At 40.9% G+C, this 17,775-nt stretch overlaps 1 protein-coding gene across 2 annotated transcripts in view; it reads right to left on the bottom strand.

The window, feature by feature from the left end:
- Positions 1 to 17,775, bottom strand: part of Htt (huntingtin) — a 143,534-nt gene that overhangs the window by 112,917 nt on the left and 12,842 nt on the right. Inside the window, exons 2-5 of one of the 2 annotated variants that reach the window (XM_027387134.2) lie at positions 12,483 to 12,566; positions 7,570 to 7,690; positions 1,550 to 1,609; positions 909 to 988 (exon numbers count right to left, since the gene is read on the bottom strand). In XM_027387134.2, coding sequence (XP_027242935.1) covers positions 909 to 988; positions 1,550 to 1,609; positions 7,570 to 7,690; positions 12,483 to 12,566 — 345 coding nt within the window. Of the gene's footprint in view, positions 1 to 908; positions 989 to 1,549; positions 1,610 to 7,569; positions 7,691 to 12,482; positions 12,567 to 17,775 lie in introns of those variants that run through there. The other variant, XM_027387135.2, reaches the window with a different exon arrangement.

Raw genomic sequence — 17,775 nt, 5'->3', positions numbered from 1 at the left:
CAAGCCAATAAGCCAAATGGGTGGGCTGAATAAGAGACTGGGTGGTAGAACAATTGCCTAGCATGCTTGAGGTCCTGGATTCAATACCTAGCACCATGGGGGTTAAGGGGTATCAACAAGTTAAAATTTTATGCGTTGTTCAACATTCGTTTCTCCAACCATGTGCTACACTCTGGTAGTTTGAATGTAATTGGCCCCCATAAGCTCACAGAGAATGGCACTATTATTGAAGTAGATGTGGCCTTGTTAGAGGAAGTGTTTCACTGTGGGGGTGGGCTTAGAGGTCTCACATATGTTCAAGCCATGCCCAGTGTCTCAGTTCACTTCCTGTTGACTTCCAATCAATATGTATAATTCTCAGCTCCTTCTCCAGCACCATGTCCCACCATGATGTAAGTGGACTGAATCTCTGAACTATAAACCACACCAATTAAGTGTTTTCCTTTATAAGATTTGCTGCCATCATGGTGTCTCGTCACAGCAATAGAAACCTAAGACATACACAAATGCTTATTTTTCAATAATTGCTATACTTGCTGCTGCTGAGATCAGATTCAATTTTCAATCATTTGGCAAGTATCTTTAACCAAAACATTGTGTGTACACCATATTCAGGTTGAGAATCCAACATAGACTAGGATGATGAGATCATGTTATTCTGAGGGGAACATCCCAAAAGTCTCTTGGGGAATGTTGGGCCAAGAAAGAAGCACATTAATGGAGTATATGCAAATATTTCTGCTAGAGATGGGTGTTAGGAAAGAAATATAAGAAAGGAACAGTAAATAGACAACTTAGAGGACAAGAATGATCTCTCAAGAGTAAACAACTGCACTGGGGCTTAAAAGACCAGCAGGACTAGCCATCTACCAAACAAATCTTAAAAATAATATAGGGATACAACATACCTGCATTTTTGAGGTCGAACCAGGTGAGCCAGCTCAGCAAACCTCCACAGGGCTGCACGCAAACTTCGAGGAGCACCATTCTGGGTGGGGTTTACAAGTGATGTGTTACATCTAAAAGTCACAAGCACTTTCTAAGATAGGTTTATTGTATTGGAGCTGCTTACATCCTCTTTTGGTGAGTTATTAAACATATTTTTTTCACTGTTAATTTTCAGAGAAAGGTCCAACTAATTGTGTAAAATAGCTGGTAACTACTTCAAAGATTTTTGAGGTTCAGCAGGCTTTATTTAGAAAAACATAGTTTATTTAAAATAGAAAGTTGCTAGGGGCTGAAGAATAGCTCAGGGGTTAAGAGCACATACCATTCCTACAGAGGACCTCAATGGACACTGCACATACATGGTGCAAAGGTATACTCAAAAAATAAAATAACAAATCTTTACAAAAAATTGAGCTGATGCTTTAAATTTCCATTTCATCTAATAAAAACGAATACATTTTTAAAGAAAACTGAAGTCCACTTTACCAAATGGCATTTCCTTCTAACAGTTTTACTTAATAACTTGCAAGATAAAAATCTCATACTGTACTTAACAGTGAAAACAGTATGATCTTTCCAATAATACAGAGCAAAGGCCCACCTTTTTAATCTCCTTATAGAGTTCTAGCTGTAGCCTTGGAAGATTAGAATCCATCAAAGCCTATAAATAGATAAAAAGAAATTTGTTATAGAAGATACATTCTATCCACAGTTCTAAATAAAGCTAAATAGCAACCAAAATTTCAATTTTTAAGGAAAGTAACATAACAGCAACTAAATAACAAAGCTATTTGTTAAGAAAAAAGAAAATGTATATAGAAATTATAGAACATTCTAAATTCAGGTCTTTACTAGGATAAAAACAAAAGGGAAAATAATTTAACATTTATAATAATCAAATAATATGTAACATCAAATTAAGATTAACCCTAAACTCTCATAGTAAACATTCAGTCTTCACTAGTTCACTTGGACAACTCAGGTGACCTCTAAGAAAGAAGGGTATGGGGGCTGTACTCCTAGAATCTTGAGCCCCTTTGTCTAGCAGGGAACATGACACAGAATCATCTTTTTTGAAGTTCTGAACCTCCAAAATGGTAAGGATACTCACAGGCCCCACTCTTTGACCCACCCTGGGTGTCAGTGTCAGCTAGGAAGTCTAAAAGTCCTCCCAGCTCATTTCTTGACCTTCCCTGCTCACTTCTAAACTAAATCAGAAATAAGATCTAGGTCTCCAACTTCAAGCCACAATCAAGGCTAATGGCACAAAGTCCACATTAAAGAAGGGCCCCCTACTCTTGTCCCTAGAACTTTTTCTTCTAAAATGGCATACTAAAATGGTACAGAGAAAGTGACCCAGCTCTTCTTTTCAGTCACATGCAGCACCTGATATCTAGAGACCAAGAAGAGAGGGTTAGCTCTAACTGTCAATCATAGAATTGACAACCTAGAATTACCTGGAAACAGTCTCAATAGATCTTTCTAGAGCAGGTTGTCCTATGGGCATATTTGTGAGGGACTGTCTTGATTGCCCTAACTGATCTGGGATGGTCCAGGCTGAAAATGAGTAGCACCATTTGGACCCTGAGTTTGGACTGTGAACTGATTGAAAGTAGAGAAAGTTAGCTGAGTATTAGGCACACATACATTTATTGTCTCTCCACCTTGACTGTGGCTCTGACCAACTGCTTTGAGTTCACTGTAATGATGGACTGTGAAGTTCTAAGTCATATCCTTCCTCCCTTCAGTTTTTTGTTTTTGTTTGCTTGTTTGTTTTGGTCAGGATATTTTATCACAGCAGTAGAAATGAAACTAGGACACAGGGATCATCCACTGGGCTCATGAGCTTGAAAGTTAGAGCAGAGGCACACTCTGGAAAACTGATTCAGGAGTGTAACATTCCACCAACTTTTTTAAAAATTCATTTTATGTGTGCCTGAGTGTATGTATGTGTACAGTAGCATGCAGAGATCAGAAGGCGGCACAGAATACCCTGAAACTTGGGTTACAAGTGGTTGTGAGCCACCTCATGGATGCTGGGAACTGAATCAGACCTTCTGCAAAAACAGTAATCTCTCTCAAGAAATAAAGCATTTTCCTGGCCCCACCAGCAAATTTTAAATCCTGATTCTGCTGCTTGCAGACCAAGTTTGAACAAAAGATGCAAATCAAGCTGACAAACACATTAGAAGACAACTTTTCAAATAAAATTAAAAAATACATCAAAGCCTGTTTTAGCTACATAAATGTTTTGTGAACCAAAACCTACCTCATTCTGTGGTAGAGAAAACCAAAGCTCAAATCTCCTAAGCACAAAACACGGCTCTTCCCTGGGGCCCTTATGGTGTGATAATACAGCTCGCCATAGCTTCCTCTCCCACAATCCCCAGCCTGACTCCACACATGGCTGGGAGTCAGCTCCCAGCTCAACCCCACAGCTCAACCACATACCTCACAGCTTGGCAACATCCTAGCTCATGCCCTCCCCTCAGCTGGGGTCCCTCTTTGCACTTCCTATCAAGACTGGCTTCCACACAAAGCCACTGGTCTGCAAGGAGCCTTCATTTTCTACCAAGATGTGTCTTGAACTGACCCTCAAGGCACCCCATTCTCCACAGTATAAGGACCTCTACCCTGCCCTCCAGGCCAAACCTCTGGGCAGGAGTACAGTGGGAAGTTCTTTCCTGCTTCAGGACACCACCTCTACCTCCCTGGGTAAAAATTACCTCCTCCTTGCTGACATGCACTTTATACCAAGGGTTATATTCACTTTACCAGCCAAGACTATAAATCACTTGAGGGCAGGAACACACTACCTGGATGTCAGACTTGAACGTATTTTCAACACAAAAGAAAAGTAATACCTGAGCATTTTCTGGGCTAGAGACTGGACTTTATAAAACACACTAGCAATTCTTACATGAAGACAAAAGTCCGGGACTGACTACCAGGTGACCATTTCTGCATTCCTACCCATTCCTTGCCCCTGGCCTGAAGCCATCCTATTCTCCCACTTCACCCTGCCTTTCCCCTGCCACAGTGAACATACCTAACAGGATCCTGGTCCACCCTACTGACTTACCCTGCAGACTGTAGCAGTTGAAGAGGCAGAAACACGAAAGCAGCAGTAAGCAGAAAGGAAAGCATGAGAGACTGTCCTGACTTATGCTCAAGGCTATGCTGTGAAAAGCTGGAACCTGCACCATCTGAGACTAGAAACCACAAAGAAACAAAGGAAGTAGAGATAGGCAGCTAAAGAACTAGAACATGAAGCTACAACCTAGAGCAGTGGTCTCTGACCTAAAGCATTCACCAAGCCATCATGACCAGCAGCAACTTCCGTAAAAAGCCACCGCAGAAGACAGGTTTGAGCCAGGCAGTGGTGGTAGACGCCTTTAATCCCAGTGCTCAGGAGGCAGAGGCAGGTGGATCTCTGAGTCTAAGACCAACCTGGTATAGAGAATGCATTCCAGGATGACCAGAAGGAGAAGGAGGAAGGATGAAGAAAGAGGAAGGAGGGATGAAGAAGGAAGAAGATGGATGATGACAACAGGTTTGAAAGGGAATGCTGCCTACAGCTGAAATAACTAGGATCTGGGCAATTTAGAGTCACCTCGTTCTCTTTGCCCTTCTTAATGCCTACTTGTCAATCAAGGCAACTGTATTATCTCTCTCAAGCTTTTTGCCTCTGAAGACAAAAGATCAAGAAATATCAAAGAAAGTCCAACCTGATCCTGATTAATGAAAACAAGGGTGTCTAGGATTGGAGAAGAAAGAACTGAAATAGGACACATGGGACCAATGTGAGGGTCACCAATGTACCAAGTGTGTAAAATATTTGAAACCAATCCAGCCATTAGGCCAACATGGGAGATGAGACACACACTGGCTGAGATTTTATGAATTTGACACAAGCAAGAATGCTCCAGTAGGAAAAACTGAGAAAAATGCCTCCATCAGGTTGCCTGGAGGCAAATCTGAAGGGCATTTTCTTGATTAATAATCAATGTGGAATTGGCCCTACCCATAGCAGGCAAAGCTACTTCTGGGCAGGTGATGCTGATTTGTATGAGGAGGAACCCAGTAAGCACCATTCCTCCATGGCCCCTGCTTCAGTTCCTGTGATAGCTTTCCTTCATACTGTACTATGAGCTATAAAATAAAAGAAACCCTTTCATCTCCAAGCTGCTTTTAGTCATGGTGTTTTATCACACCAATAGAAAGCAAACTAAGGCTAGGTGGTGGTGGTGCACACCTTTAATTCCAGCACTGGATAGACAGAGGCAAATGGATCTCTAAGTTTGAGGCCAGCCTGGTCTACAGAGTGGGTTCCAGGACAGCCAAGGCTACACAGAGAAACCCAAGGAAGGGAGGGAGGAAGGGAAGGAAGGAAAGAAAGGGAGGGAAGGGAGGGAGGGGAAGGTAAGGGAGGGAGGGAGGGAGGGAGGGAGGAGGAGGGAGGAGAAGGGAAGGGAAGGGAAGGGAAGGGAAGGGAAGGGAAGGGAGGGAGGGAGGGAGGGAGAAGAAGGGGAGGGATGGAGGAGAAGGGAGAGAGGGAAGGGAAAGGAGGGGCAAACAGAGAAACAAAGCAAGCAAACTAAGGTGGGCACTATGTGCAGATGCTGGGAAGTGAATAGCAATCTCCCAAAGGCTGCCCCACCCCAACCATTCTTCAACCTCAACAGAGATAGCTAGAAACCTGAGCACCAGAGAAGTCAGCTTTGACCACAGAGTAGGCTAACTAAGAGACTATGGCCTGGTCATATGGAAAGAATTCCTTAGGAAAGGGGATCCACAGATTCATTAACAGAAAGCGGAAAGCAACAACGAACTGACATGTCATGCTTTTGCCTTGCCATTGGGCAAAAGTGAGAATTCCATTACTAACAGGAATGTGTCTCACCATACAAACACATCAACATGCTCACATATAAACCATAAATACAAATTCCATAAAGACAAACACTTAGGTTCACAGAAATAAAGTACACTCCCACCAAGTTGTTCATTTGTTTAGTTACAGGCTGGCAGGAATCACCCTGCTTGGGCCTGAGGAATAGAGAAAAGGACTGCAGCAGGCCATCTGAAACCACAGCAGACAAGTCATCCCTGAGGAAGGCTAAACTCATCAAAGAAAGGAGGGTAACTGCATGGCCAGTATAAAATATGGTGCTTTAAAAAGAAAGACATAGGGAAGAAACTGAAAGGACTGTTCTGCTTTAACACACTAACAGGGAGGAAAATAACCATTGTTAGGTGAGTTTCTAGTTCACCCAAACTAGGATTATGAGGAAAACAGCCTTCAAGGAGAGGGAAGAGATGATGTCTATAAATTTCAGGACTGAGACTCAGCCAGGAGGGGAAAGGGAGTGGGTGTGTGAAAGCCTAAAGAAAAGATCCTTGCACAGGACAATGAGATACACATTCTCCTTAGCCATCTTTTAGAAACAGTTTACGAAGCAGTGTTGAGAACTATGTCATAGAGCCTACCTTCATGGTAGTCAACTTGAGATACAAGTGATACTTTGAACTAGTGATATACTAGTTCAAAAGCCCCATTCATAAACTCAAGGGCAATGTGGAAAGAGGCAATAAGAACAGGCATTAGACTCCTAAGAGGAATACGTGAGAATGATAAAAACCAAACTGATTTTGTAAAACGTTAAGAACGGGAACAGAAACCAGGCATGGTGGTGTAAACATTTAATACAAGTATTCAGAGTGAAGAAGCTGGTAGATCTGTAGGAACTCAAGGCCAACATGATTTACATGAGTTCCTGGCTAGCCCAGGCTACCTAGTGAGACCACATCTCAAAAAAAAAAAAAAAAAAAAAAAGAAAGGAAAAATAAAAAATAATGAGGGCAGGGAAGGAAGATTTTCATCTTGCATCACAGTGGAAAACAGAACAAAGAAACAGACTGCAGTGATCTGCACTAAGTAGTAAGAAGCAATGGCATAGTGAGATAGGTACCTAGCCTCTCCTCACCTCTTCTGGTACTGCCATTGAGTAGCTAGAACTTCCTGGCTTCACTATCATGCCTGGGTTCTTCTCCTTTCTCCCCATTCAAGTCCTGCTATTTCCAAGTAACCTAACTTGAGAAGCTACATCTTTACCAACAAGTAGTATTGTCTTACTTCTGTTAGGAAGGTCAGAGAATAGAGAAGAAAGGCTTCACTTGCCTACCTTTGCTTTCCCAGTGCTTTGGGGTTCTCCAAGCAATGCCCAAAAAAAAGTGGGAATCCACAGAGACTTTCCTCTTAAGAAATAGGCAACCAACATAAAGGAAGAAGAAGAAGAAGAAGAAGAAGAAGAAGAAGAAGAAGAAGAAGAAGAAGAAGAAGAAGAAGAAGAAGAAGAAGAAATAGGCAACCAATGGCTACACAGCTGCCCTTTAGAATTGATCTATGCACTATAAGCTGCAAAAGAAATAGTTCCTGCTGATAGAACACATTTAGCTGCTCATGGGCAAATACCCTAGGCCCTCCAAGCCACATGCCCAAAATGGAAGATATATGTAGATATTCTGAAGATGCTTCACTCAAAACAGGAGAAGGCTCATTGAAAATTTGTTCTCTTAACCCAAAACAATTACAGGCACACACATCCACAGGGCTCTTACTTTGATGACTTTGTTGAGGCACTCATCAGCTACCATCCTGACATCTGATTCTGCATCATCACTGCACAGCAGAAACAGCTCCATAGCAATGCCCAAGAGTTTCTGAAATTCTGGAGAATTTCTAAGTAAAAAGGAGAGAGAAAGAGAGATTGTTACAGGTATGAGGGGGCTAGGAGACCTGATGGCAAAGTGCAATGAGGGATCTAAATGGAATTTTGGAGCAAGAAAGAACATCACATAAAAATTAAGGATATCTGCAGAAAGTGGACTGCAATGAGCAGCATATTGGTACTAATTCCCTTTTCCTTTTAAGATTTCATAAAAAAAAAAAAAGATTTCATTTAAACACCTTTAAAAGATATTATCTAGTATACTCAAATCCCAGGAAGTCATATGCTTTGTAGTTGCTTTTACTGTTAGATAGTATCCTTGAAGCCTTGAAACCAGTAAGCTAATACATCTATCTCCTTTATTTCCTTTTAATCTCACTTTCAATGTGCTTCGAGGTACAACCACATTTCACTAGACTCCACAGGCTCACAAGACTTTTCTATTGCAAGAAACAGAATACTAGTATCACAAAAACTGGAATCTAGGTACTATTTGTGAACTATTTTTGTAAGTTTAATTGAGAGTACTTGTTTGATATGTAATGAGCCAACAAACTAAGCCCAGCCAGAAGGAGAGGCTGGTGGACCATGTGAGTGGAACTCAAACCTGTAACATAAGGCATATTCTGGAAGTGATCCTAGTGACAAAGGAACAGGGTGGGCTATTACTAAAACATCAAAAGCAGACTGTTGTCTCAGGATCTTAATCTAAAGAACCCTGATCTATAGTCTCATTCTTTTTCACCACTAAGCAGAAAATCCTAGCACAGGCCTTTAATCCTGGCACCAGGGAGGCAGAGGCAATGGAATCTCTGTGAGTTCTAAGTCAGTTAGAGCTACACAATGAGACTGTCTCAAAAGGTGTGGAAAGACTTCCATAAACCTAAGAGAAAGAAAAAGTTATCAGTAATGCTAAACACATACAGAGCAAGAAATAAGACATGGCACTCAGCAATACTGTAGACCTTATTGGTAAGAAATACAGTCATAAACTAGGAGCTAAGGAGGGGAAGTCTGATGCTAGAAACTTTCCCTCAGACATCTGCCTTAGCATTGCTCAAACAGAAGGCTAATGACAGCTACAAGAGTGAACTCAGGTTTTCTTCTAGAAGCATCAAAGTAAAAAGAAACAGATAAGGTTAATTATTTAACAAACCTACCCAAAATACCAGCATGTAGTCAGGAGGTAACTTGACAGCAGACCTAATGACCTGACTTCAATATTCATAACTTATATCATGAAAAGAACCAACTCCTGAAAGTTGCCCTCTGACCTCCACATAAATGCTGTGTCACATGCACAATCACACACATAACACACACAAAATCAATCAATGTAATAAAAAAAATTAAGAAATTAAGGACTGTGTTGTATAGCAAACTCTTTAAGAATCAGGAAACTCTGAAGTAAGGCGTATTAAGACTCAGGAAGTGGCTGGGTATGGTGGCGCCTTTAATCACAGCACTCAGGAGACAGAAATAGGAGGTCTCTCTGTGAGTTCAAGACCAGTCTGGTCTACAGTAAATTGAAGAACTACCAGGACTACATAAAGAGATCCTGCCTCAGAAACAAACAAACAAACAAACAAACAACAAAAAGAAGACTCAGGAAGCAAGCAACTCACACATCTCAGGAAGTCCCTGAAACTTATCAGATTCATAATTACTCTGTCCCTAAATGTGCTGTCTAGTTTTATGTCAGCTTGACACAGCTAGGATCATTTGGGAAGAGGGAACTTCAATTGAGAAAATGCCTCCACCAGTTTGGCCCCCACATGATTGATGTTGAAGCACCTATTTTGTTGTGGGTGGTGCCACCCCTGGGCTGGTGATCCTGGGTACTATAAGAAAGCAAGCAGAGCAAATCATGAAAGGAAGTCTGTAAGCAGCACTCCTCCATGGCTTCTGTAACAGTTCTTGCCCTGACTTCCATCAGTGATGGACTATGATCTGGAAGTATACGCTGAAATAAATCTTTCCCTCCCCAAACTGCTTTTGGTCACGGTGTATTATCATAGCAATAGAAACCCTGAAAAATAAAGCAGTAAGGACTGCTGAGGGGAGGGAAACTCCTGAGATGTTGAAGTCTATGTTGTACAGAGAGTTTCAGGGTTCCAGCTTTAGTGAGCTATCACCCATGCACAGGGTGGGTTTTTGAATCATCCATGCTCTAAAATTTACTGTAACCCTTGTACACTCACTGATTCACCAAGTTGGATTTTAGTGGTATCAGTACTTTGATCTGTTAATGCTTCCCTATGGGTTAAGTAAACATTTATTCACATCTCCCCAAGAACAGTTTCACAGAATAGGTTGCTACATGCATGATTACATCTGCAATCCCAGCACTCAAGAGGCAGAGATAAGATCACCACTAGTCCCAGATCAGTATTTAGTGAGGTTTTGTCTCAGAGAGAGAAAGAAGAAAAAGGAGGTCTCTTATGGTTACCACATTTGCCAGCATAGATGCTATTTCCACTGCTCTTCAATCCTTTGTGTAAACCCAAATTCTATCTTGTATCATTTTCCTATCTGCCGGAAACACTTTCTTTAAAATGTCTTAAACTCATTGCTTTTTAGACAGAAGACATTCCTGTAGTATGTCTGAAAATCTATTTTACCTTTTCATTTGACAGGGATTTTTACTGGGGAGAGCATGCCTTACAGATGGCACTTCCCTGGACTCTGGCAGGCATTTCCTATGAGAAGTTGGCTGTGGCCTTATTTTAGTTCAAGCTCAGTCTTTCTCCTGTCTTATTTCTACTTCCCATACCCCCAACCTGTTGCTTCTTGAATGCACAAAATAGTCTGTTTCAGTGTTTCTGTGTGCTAACCTAGTTTAATTTCTGGGCCAATGTTGACAAATTATTCTTGTTACAAATTGTAACTTCATACACTTTGCATTTCTGGTTGATTTTTGTTGCCCTCAGATTTTGGTTTGAAGCCAGCATCTCTATCTGTGTCTATCATGGACCCATGTGTCTGACCTCTGACAAAAATTCTAATGATTTTGTTTGCCAACTTGTAAGGTGACAATGTACTATTTTGTTTTCATCACTGCTCCAGCTGCTATAGGAAAATCCCAGAGACTAGATGGCTGAAAGCACAACACATGTCTCACAATTCTAGCAATTGGAGTCAATGCTGGCACCAAGCGGAGGACAGGGAGAGGAGAGCAGAGAGGTGTCATGCTTTCTTTCCCTCTAAATATCTACAATCTGGCTTCCTTGTAGAAAACCAGAAATTTAATTTGTTTATTTATTTACTTTTGGTTTTTTGAGACAAGAGTTTCTCTGTGTAGCTTTTGAGCCTACACTGTCACCCACTCTGTAGACCAGGCTGTCCTCGAATTCACAGAGATCCGCCTGCCTCTGCTTCCCCATTGCTAAGATTAAAGGCGTACGCCACCACCACTTGGCTAATATATGTATTTTCTTGAGTTCTGCAAGCCACCCTAGCAAACTAAAAACTCCTGAACCTAAAGAGGAGGGTAACACAAATCTCATATTAGTCACTCAATGGCCTCCCACAGGCCTGTGACTGGTACTTGAAGAGCAGTTTATGAGACAAAGTGGAATAAATTTGTGTGATGTGGCATTAACCTCAAGAAGACACAGTAAACACTAAATTCACCTATTAAAATGCATAGTTGGTCTCAGCGATAGAGTGGGGGATTAAGTCTTCAACACATGGACTGGGATGGAAGATAAAACATTCAGTCCACAACTAATGAAGATGAACTTTTAACATAGGAAACACAAAGTAAATACTAAACCCAACCAGATTCCTTCCTTCCTTTCTTTTTCTTATTTTTCTTATTTTATTTATTTATTTTGAGAAGAAGTCATGCTTTTATAAAGCCCAGGTGTGCTAACATATTATTTATGATTTAAAAAAAGATTGCCTAATGTATCACAATGCAAAGCCAGCCACATTGGTTTAATCTCAAGACTCAGGATGGATCTCTGTTGAGTTCAAGGCCACCCAGGGCACACGAGAGTGAATCAGGTAAAAGATTCAGAGCTCACACCTTTAATACCAGCTCTAGAGAAGTATATAAAAGACAGAGCCCAGTGTCTTAGGCTGCCTTCTGAGATTTAGTCTCCAGCCACCTTGAAGACAGGCAACAGTCTGAGGCTTGGAGGAAAGATCTTGGAGACAGGATCAACCCTTTCAGTCTGAGAGGTAAGAGCTAGTGACTGACTGCTTTGTTTTTCCGATCTTCAGCTTGAAGCTTGAACCTCAATATCAGTCTCAGGGTCTTTTACGATGTGTTATACCCATGCTAGCCACTAACTCATGAACTTCCTTTGCCTCTTGTCCAAGTAGTAGCCCAGTCAAATTTCTTTCTTGAAATACTTGTTTTCTTTATCTTTATCTATTTTCTTATTAAGATAATAGTCTTTTCTTTAATGATTCACAGATTATTAAGCCTTTCATTTATACATTGTCAATACCTTCCTGAAATTGAATTTACTTTCTAGTTCATTTAAGGTAGGTTTTGATATTTAAGCTATATTCTAAAGCTAGGTGTCCTGGTTAGTTCCAAATACAACTACCTGAGAGACATTTAAGAGAGAGACGGAGACAGAGACAGAGAGAAAGGAAGAGGGGGAGAAAGAGAGGGAGAGAGAAGGAAAGAGGCTAGAGAGCACTGACTGCTCTCCCAGAAGTCCTGAGTTCAATTCTCAGCAGTCACATGGTAGCTCATAACCATCTATAATGGGATCCGCTGCCCTCTTCTGTCATGCAGGCATACAAATAGAGCACTCATAAATAAATAAATCTTTTTAAAAAAGTTACCTGAGAGACTGTGCCACGATGTTTTCACATATTGTTAGACAATGACTCACACGGTCCTTCTTGGTGGCTGAGAGTTCCTTCTTTCTAAAAATCAAAAGGAAAAGAAATGAGCATGTGTTATATATTTCATTCATTCCTAAGTACTTCTTGGCTACTACTAGTGAATCATTAACCCCATGCTGGGAAAATGAGGATGGGGAGGGATGGTAACAGATTGAGTTTTACCAAGGGCTTCCCAATGCATCACTTACATGCACAAAAAAAGAAAAAAAAAATCAGTGGCATCAGAAAGGCATTATTTTTCCCCATTATATAGAGAAGGAAAAAATGAAGTACCAACAGTCAGGCAGGGAGGAAAAGAGGTAGGATAGACCCCATGAAAGGTAAAGTCAAAGATAAAGATTGTACAGGGGTTACCAGCACAGAAAGATCCAGAGCCTGAATGCTATGCCAATAAAGATCTGTCAGTACTGGGGCCAGTGAGTGTGTCTCTTTCATGTCTTTCCTAAAAGGGACTTTTCCTGACAAGTTATGCTGCAGAATGCTGATCACCCACCAAAATTTGCATAGGTTGATCTTTTACTTGACTTGCCAAAGATCACACAGGTAGGAAGTAAGAGCCAGGACTGGTTATCTAACTTTAAATATAATCTCACCAATCCACATTCAATTCACATTTTTCCCCATTTAATGTCACTGAAACAAGAATGCATATTACAGCCAGTGGCGTATTACAGGTTAATTAGTAACCTCTTTTCTTTCTCAGTAATAAGATTATGGAGACATGGATTACAATGAGTGAGATACTCAGTGGAACACAAAATATGATCCTATTCTATATCAATAATATAATAGAGTAAAATCTATAAATCCTGATCATGGTGACCACAGGGATTTATGGGTTAGTCAAATTTCACAGAACTGTACACTGAAAACATGTACCAAGTTGCTGCTGTTCTCAAAACTGGCCTAGTTAGCTGAATATTGTCAGTATACTATACAGACTTCAGCAGCTAACTAGTCTACATCCACAAACAACTAGATATAATGCCTTCTTAAAAAAAAAAAAAAAGCCAGGTGGTGGGTGGTGGCACACGCCTTTAATCCCAGCACTCAAGAGGCAGAGGCAGGTGGATCTCTAAGCCACTTGTACTAGATAGAGCCTCTGCTGCAGCAGCTTAGATTTTGCCTCCTTTAAGATAGCCATCAGGATCCTTAGAGAACATCAATCACCTTAAGAAGTTTAGGGAACAAACTATCCTTTGATTTGCACAGGGAAATTTTGTTCCAGCCTTTAAATAAACTGAACTCAGACATGCTTCAAAACATCAATGGTCTGAGATTTTAAGTGACTTCAGATTAAGTAGAACCTCCACAGTTAAAAAGAAGTGAGCCAAAAGGTGGAACTGACCAAGTCCCTTTGCTCTGGAACAACTTTCCCAATTACAATTAATGGGACTTAGCTAATTCAGACAGCATGGTAAACAAGTACTTTTGGTGGTATATGGCTGCACAACACAGCAAGCTGCACTGAAAGACTGCCATGACATAGGGGGTGGGGGTGAGCTCCTAAACTAGGTGATTCTCAAGGTCCTGTCAAGCTGTCACAAGTTTATGAGGCATGTATTGACAGAAGCAACACATCAAAATGCCAACTTTTCTGCAATTAAGAATTACTGTGTGGGGCTCCAACATGTTTATAACTTAGTAGAATCATGGAGGGAGTAGTTACCAAAAAAAGCCTTGGGGCGGGGGATCAGTCCTGAAAAGATGAGTCAGTGTTTAAAACACTTGTTATGCAAGCAAAGGTCCCCAACCTGCAAGGTGACAGTGGCATTCACCTGTGATTCCAGCCTTGGAAAATGGAGATGGGATTCCCAGAGCTAGCTGGCTATCAACACAAGTCTGAGTTTGACTGAGAGACCTTGCCTCAAAGAACAAAGTAGAAAAATGATCAAGGAAGATTCCAACATCAATCTCAGGCCTTCACAATCTAGAACACATCTGTCTACACATGTATACCCCTACACAAATACCACAAACAGACACATATTAAAAAAAGATTAAGCCTGGTGTTGATGGCATACCTTTAATCCCAGCACTCAGGAGGCAGAGGTAGGCGGATCTATGTGAGTTCGAGGCCAGCCTGGTTTACAGAGTGAGTGCCAGGATAGCCTCCAAAGCCACACAGAGAAACCCTGTCTCAAAAAACAAAACAAAACAAAAAGATTAAAAAAAAAAAAAAAAGAAAGCTTCACACCAATTACATGTTTGATGACTTAGCTAGGCCTATAGAACATTTATTTTACTTCTTTGGAAAAGTTTTCTGTGTTCATTCTCCCTCCCCTTCCTTCATGAGATAAACCCACATGACAAAGTTAGCAACAAACAATATGATCCACCTCTCGCAGCCTGCCACCTTAGACCTACTCAGCCAAGCTCAAACTATGAGTTAAGGAGGATACCAATCTTAACAATGAAATGAAAATTCATGACTCTGCTGTTTTGTCCAGTTTGAGGCACAGAGAGTCTTGAAGGAAGCCTTCTTATTTACCAGTGGCCTTTCTTCAGGTCCTGCTGGTACTTCCTCAGGCAGTGCTCCTTAGATTATATCTCCAGAATTGGGGGTGGAGGGACCACATCATATCTGCATTACTAGCACTCAGCACTCACACTGTACAGCATTCTAAAAGAGCTTATCAAATAAAGAAGTAAATCTAGATGTGGGAGACTCAAATAAATTATTAGCACTAGTTTCTTGAGTGAGTCTTGAAACAACAATGATCCTAACTCTACACAAGTTTCCAAAACCAAGAGATCAAAGAAAGGTAGAAATTATAAAGCTTTATCCCAAGCATCCTCAGCGCAAAATTCTTTGGTCTGGTAAGAAAATTGCTTAAAGAGACAGGAAGATGGCTCAGTGAATAAAAGTATCTGCCTTGCAAGCCCAATGACCTGAGTTTGATCCCAAAACCCTTATTAAAAGTTAAATGCAGTAGTACACATCTGTAATCCTAGCACTCCTAAGCAGAGATAGGAGACACAAATGGGGAATTACCTGGAAGGTCACAAGCCAGTTAGCCTGATAGATTTGTGGGGGGAGGAGGGAGTGTGTGTGAAGAGGAACAAGAGAAGGAAGAGGGATAGGACACAAAGCAGAAAGGAAATGACCAATGAGATGGCTAATATTTGCTGACTACTTCTGGAATCAGCTAAAACCCAAGCAGCTGGGCACATCTGTGAGGGACTTCCTTGACTGGATCATTGAAAGTGGGAAGACCCACCTTTAAATCTAGGCCACAGCTTCTAGTGGCAGCCCACATAAAAGGACATGGAAGAAGGAAGCTTTGTTTTTGCATGCTTGTCCTCAATCTCCCCAGCAAGTTCATGTATCCTGTTGCTGAGGCACTCCTTCACTGGTGTTAGAACTTATTCCTTCAAGACGCCCACACTGACTGAAGACCCACAGCTCTCTAGGAGTTTTCCAGGACTCCAGCACCAGATTGGGACTGATGAGACAGCCAGTCGGAACAACTACTGTATTACTGGCCTTTTTATCAGGAGATAAGTCATTGCTGGACTACCCAGACTACAGCTAGTAAACCGATGTAATAAATCTCCTTTTAAAAATGTGTGTATGTATGTGTATATATATGCACGTTTTATATACCACATTGTACATACATTATATACGAACACACATGTGTATATGTGTGTGTATATGTATGTAAATATATATATATATATATATTTATATACATATATTAGTAGTTAGAATGAGAACAGCCCCCATAGACTCATATGTTTGAATTTTTGGTCACAGTTAGTAGTCCTGTTTGGAAAGGATTAGGAAGTGTGGCCTTGTAGGGGAAAGTTTGTCACTGGGGGTGGGCTTGAGGTTTGAAAAGCCCACACCAGGCTTAGTGTCTCTCTGCTCACAAGCTGCTGATCAGATGTGAGTTCTCAGCTACTTCTCAGTACCATGCCTGCCTGGCTGACTCCACAATATTGACATGATGATAACAGACTAACCCTTTGAAACTGTAAGCAAGCCTCCATCCAATTAAATGCTTCATTTTGTAAGTTGTCTTGGTCACGGTGTTTCATCACAGCAATAGAACAATAACTAAAACATATATATACACACATATACATCGTTTCAGTCTTGTTCCCTTACAGAATCTTGACTAATACAACCAAAGCAACTCTCCAAAGTTGTCCTTTAACTTCCCACACACAATGATCACTTGTTCACAGATTCTCGTTACCAAGATATTACTGTCAAAAACAGAGTAGACTATCACAGTCAAACAAAGAAAATATAAATCTTAAGTTTTTCTCTTTTTACCTTATCCTGAACTATTTTTCAGCAAACTAAACCCATTTCAGGAAAAACTTACTTTTGTTACATCTGATAGTTACATAAACATAAAATGTTGCTACCATATAAAGTTCTCAATAGTTGCTAGTCTGACTTAAAAATTCAAGCAACAGTTATTAAGTACCCGCTTTGTGTGAAAAGCAAACCATCTGCTTGCAATCACATAGTGATACTGTTCCGATCTCTTATATCTACTGTGCATGTGAACTCTGACATACTGTACATTCTAAGAGCAGCACAGCTCTTCTACTAAAGTCAACCTCTCAGGATGCCAGTTTTTAAAGTGCAGGCCAGAACATCCAAGGCCTTATGAAAAGTACCTCCTCTAGCACACTGAATGCTCTTATTTAAAGTATGAGGATTGGATGGCACCCTCAGAACAGAGAGGAGTATAGACTTCTCAAGTCAATTTGGACAAGATCCCAACATTATAACTTGGCAGCATTCAAGACTGAAGAAGGAGAATCAGGGATTTGAGAAGTCAGGGATATACATAGCAAAATCTCGTCTCAAAACAACAAATCAATTTGACCTCAGGCTACCTTTCAACCTCATTCCTCACCAATATTCTCCAACCTGTAGGGAACTCTGGCCCTTTAACCTTCAGTTTAAAACAGAAGGGAAATAGAAACAGTAAACCTTGCAGTTGTTTAGGGCATACATCTTCCAGCTGAAGTCCTGTAGATGGCCCCATCCCTCTTTCTTCTTCTCTCTCTCCCAGGCTGGCCTGAACCTCACACTGTATCCCCCTCTAGATGAGAAGTCAAGGTCCTCATGCCTAACCTCCAGCTCCCAATACCCAGCCTAGGTCCCAATTTGAAAAAAACCTCTTTTTTTATCTCATTCTGTCCAATAAGAAAACCCGATATCTAAAAAAAACAATAAACAACCTGTAGCTATTTCATTCCTTAT

This window comes from Cricetulus griseus (assembly GCF_003668045.3).
Source record: "Cricetulus griseus strain 17A/GY chromosome 1 unlocalized genomic scaffold, alternate assembly CriGri-PICRH-1.0 chr1_1, whole genome shotgun sequence".
In the NCBI taxonomy this organism is placed as follows: Eukaryota; Metazoa; Chordata; class Mammalia; order Rodentia; family Cricetidae; genus Cricetulus; species Cricetulus griseus.
This window is presented reverse-complemented; position numbering and strand designations above follow the sequence as displayed.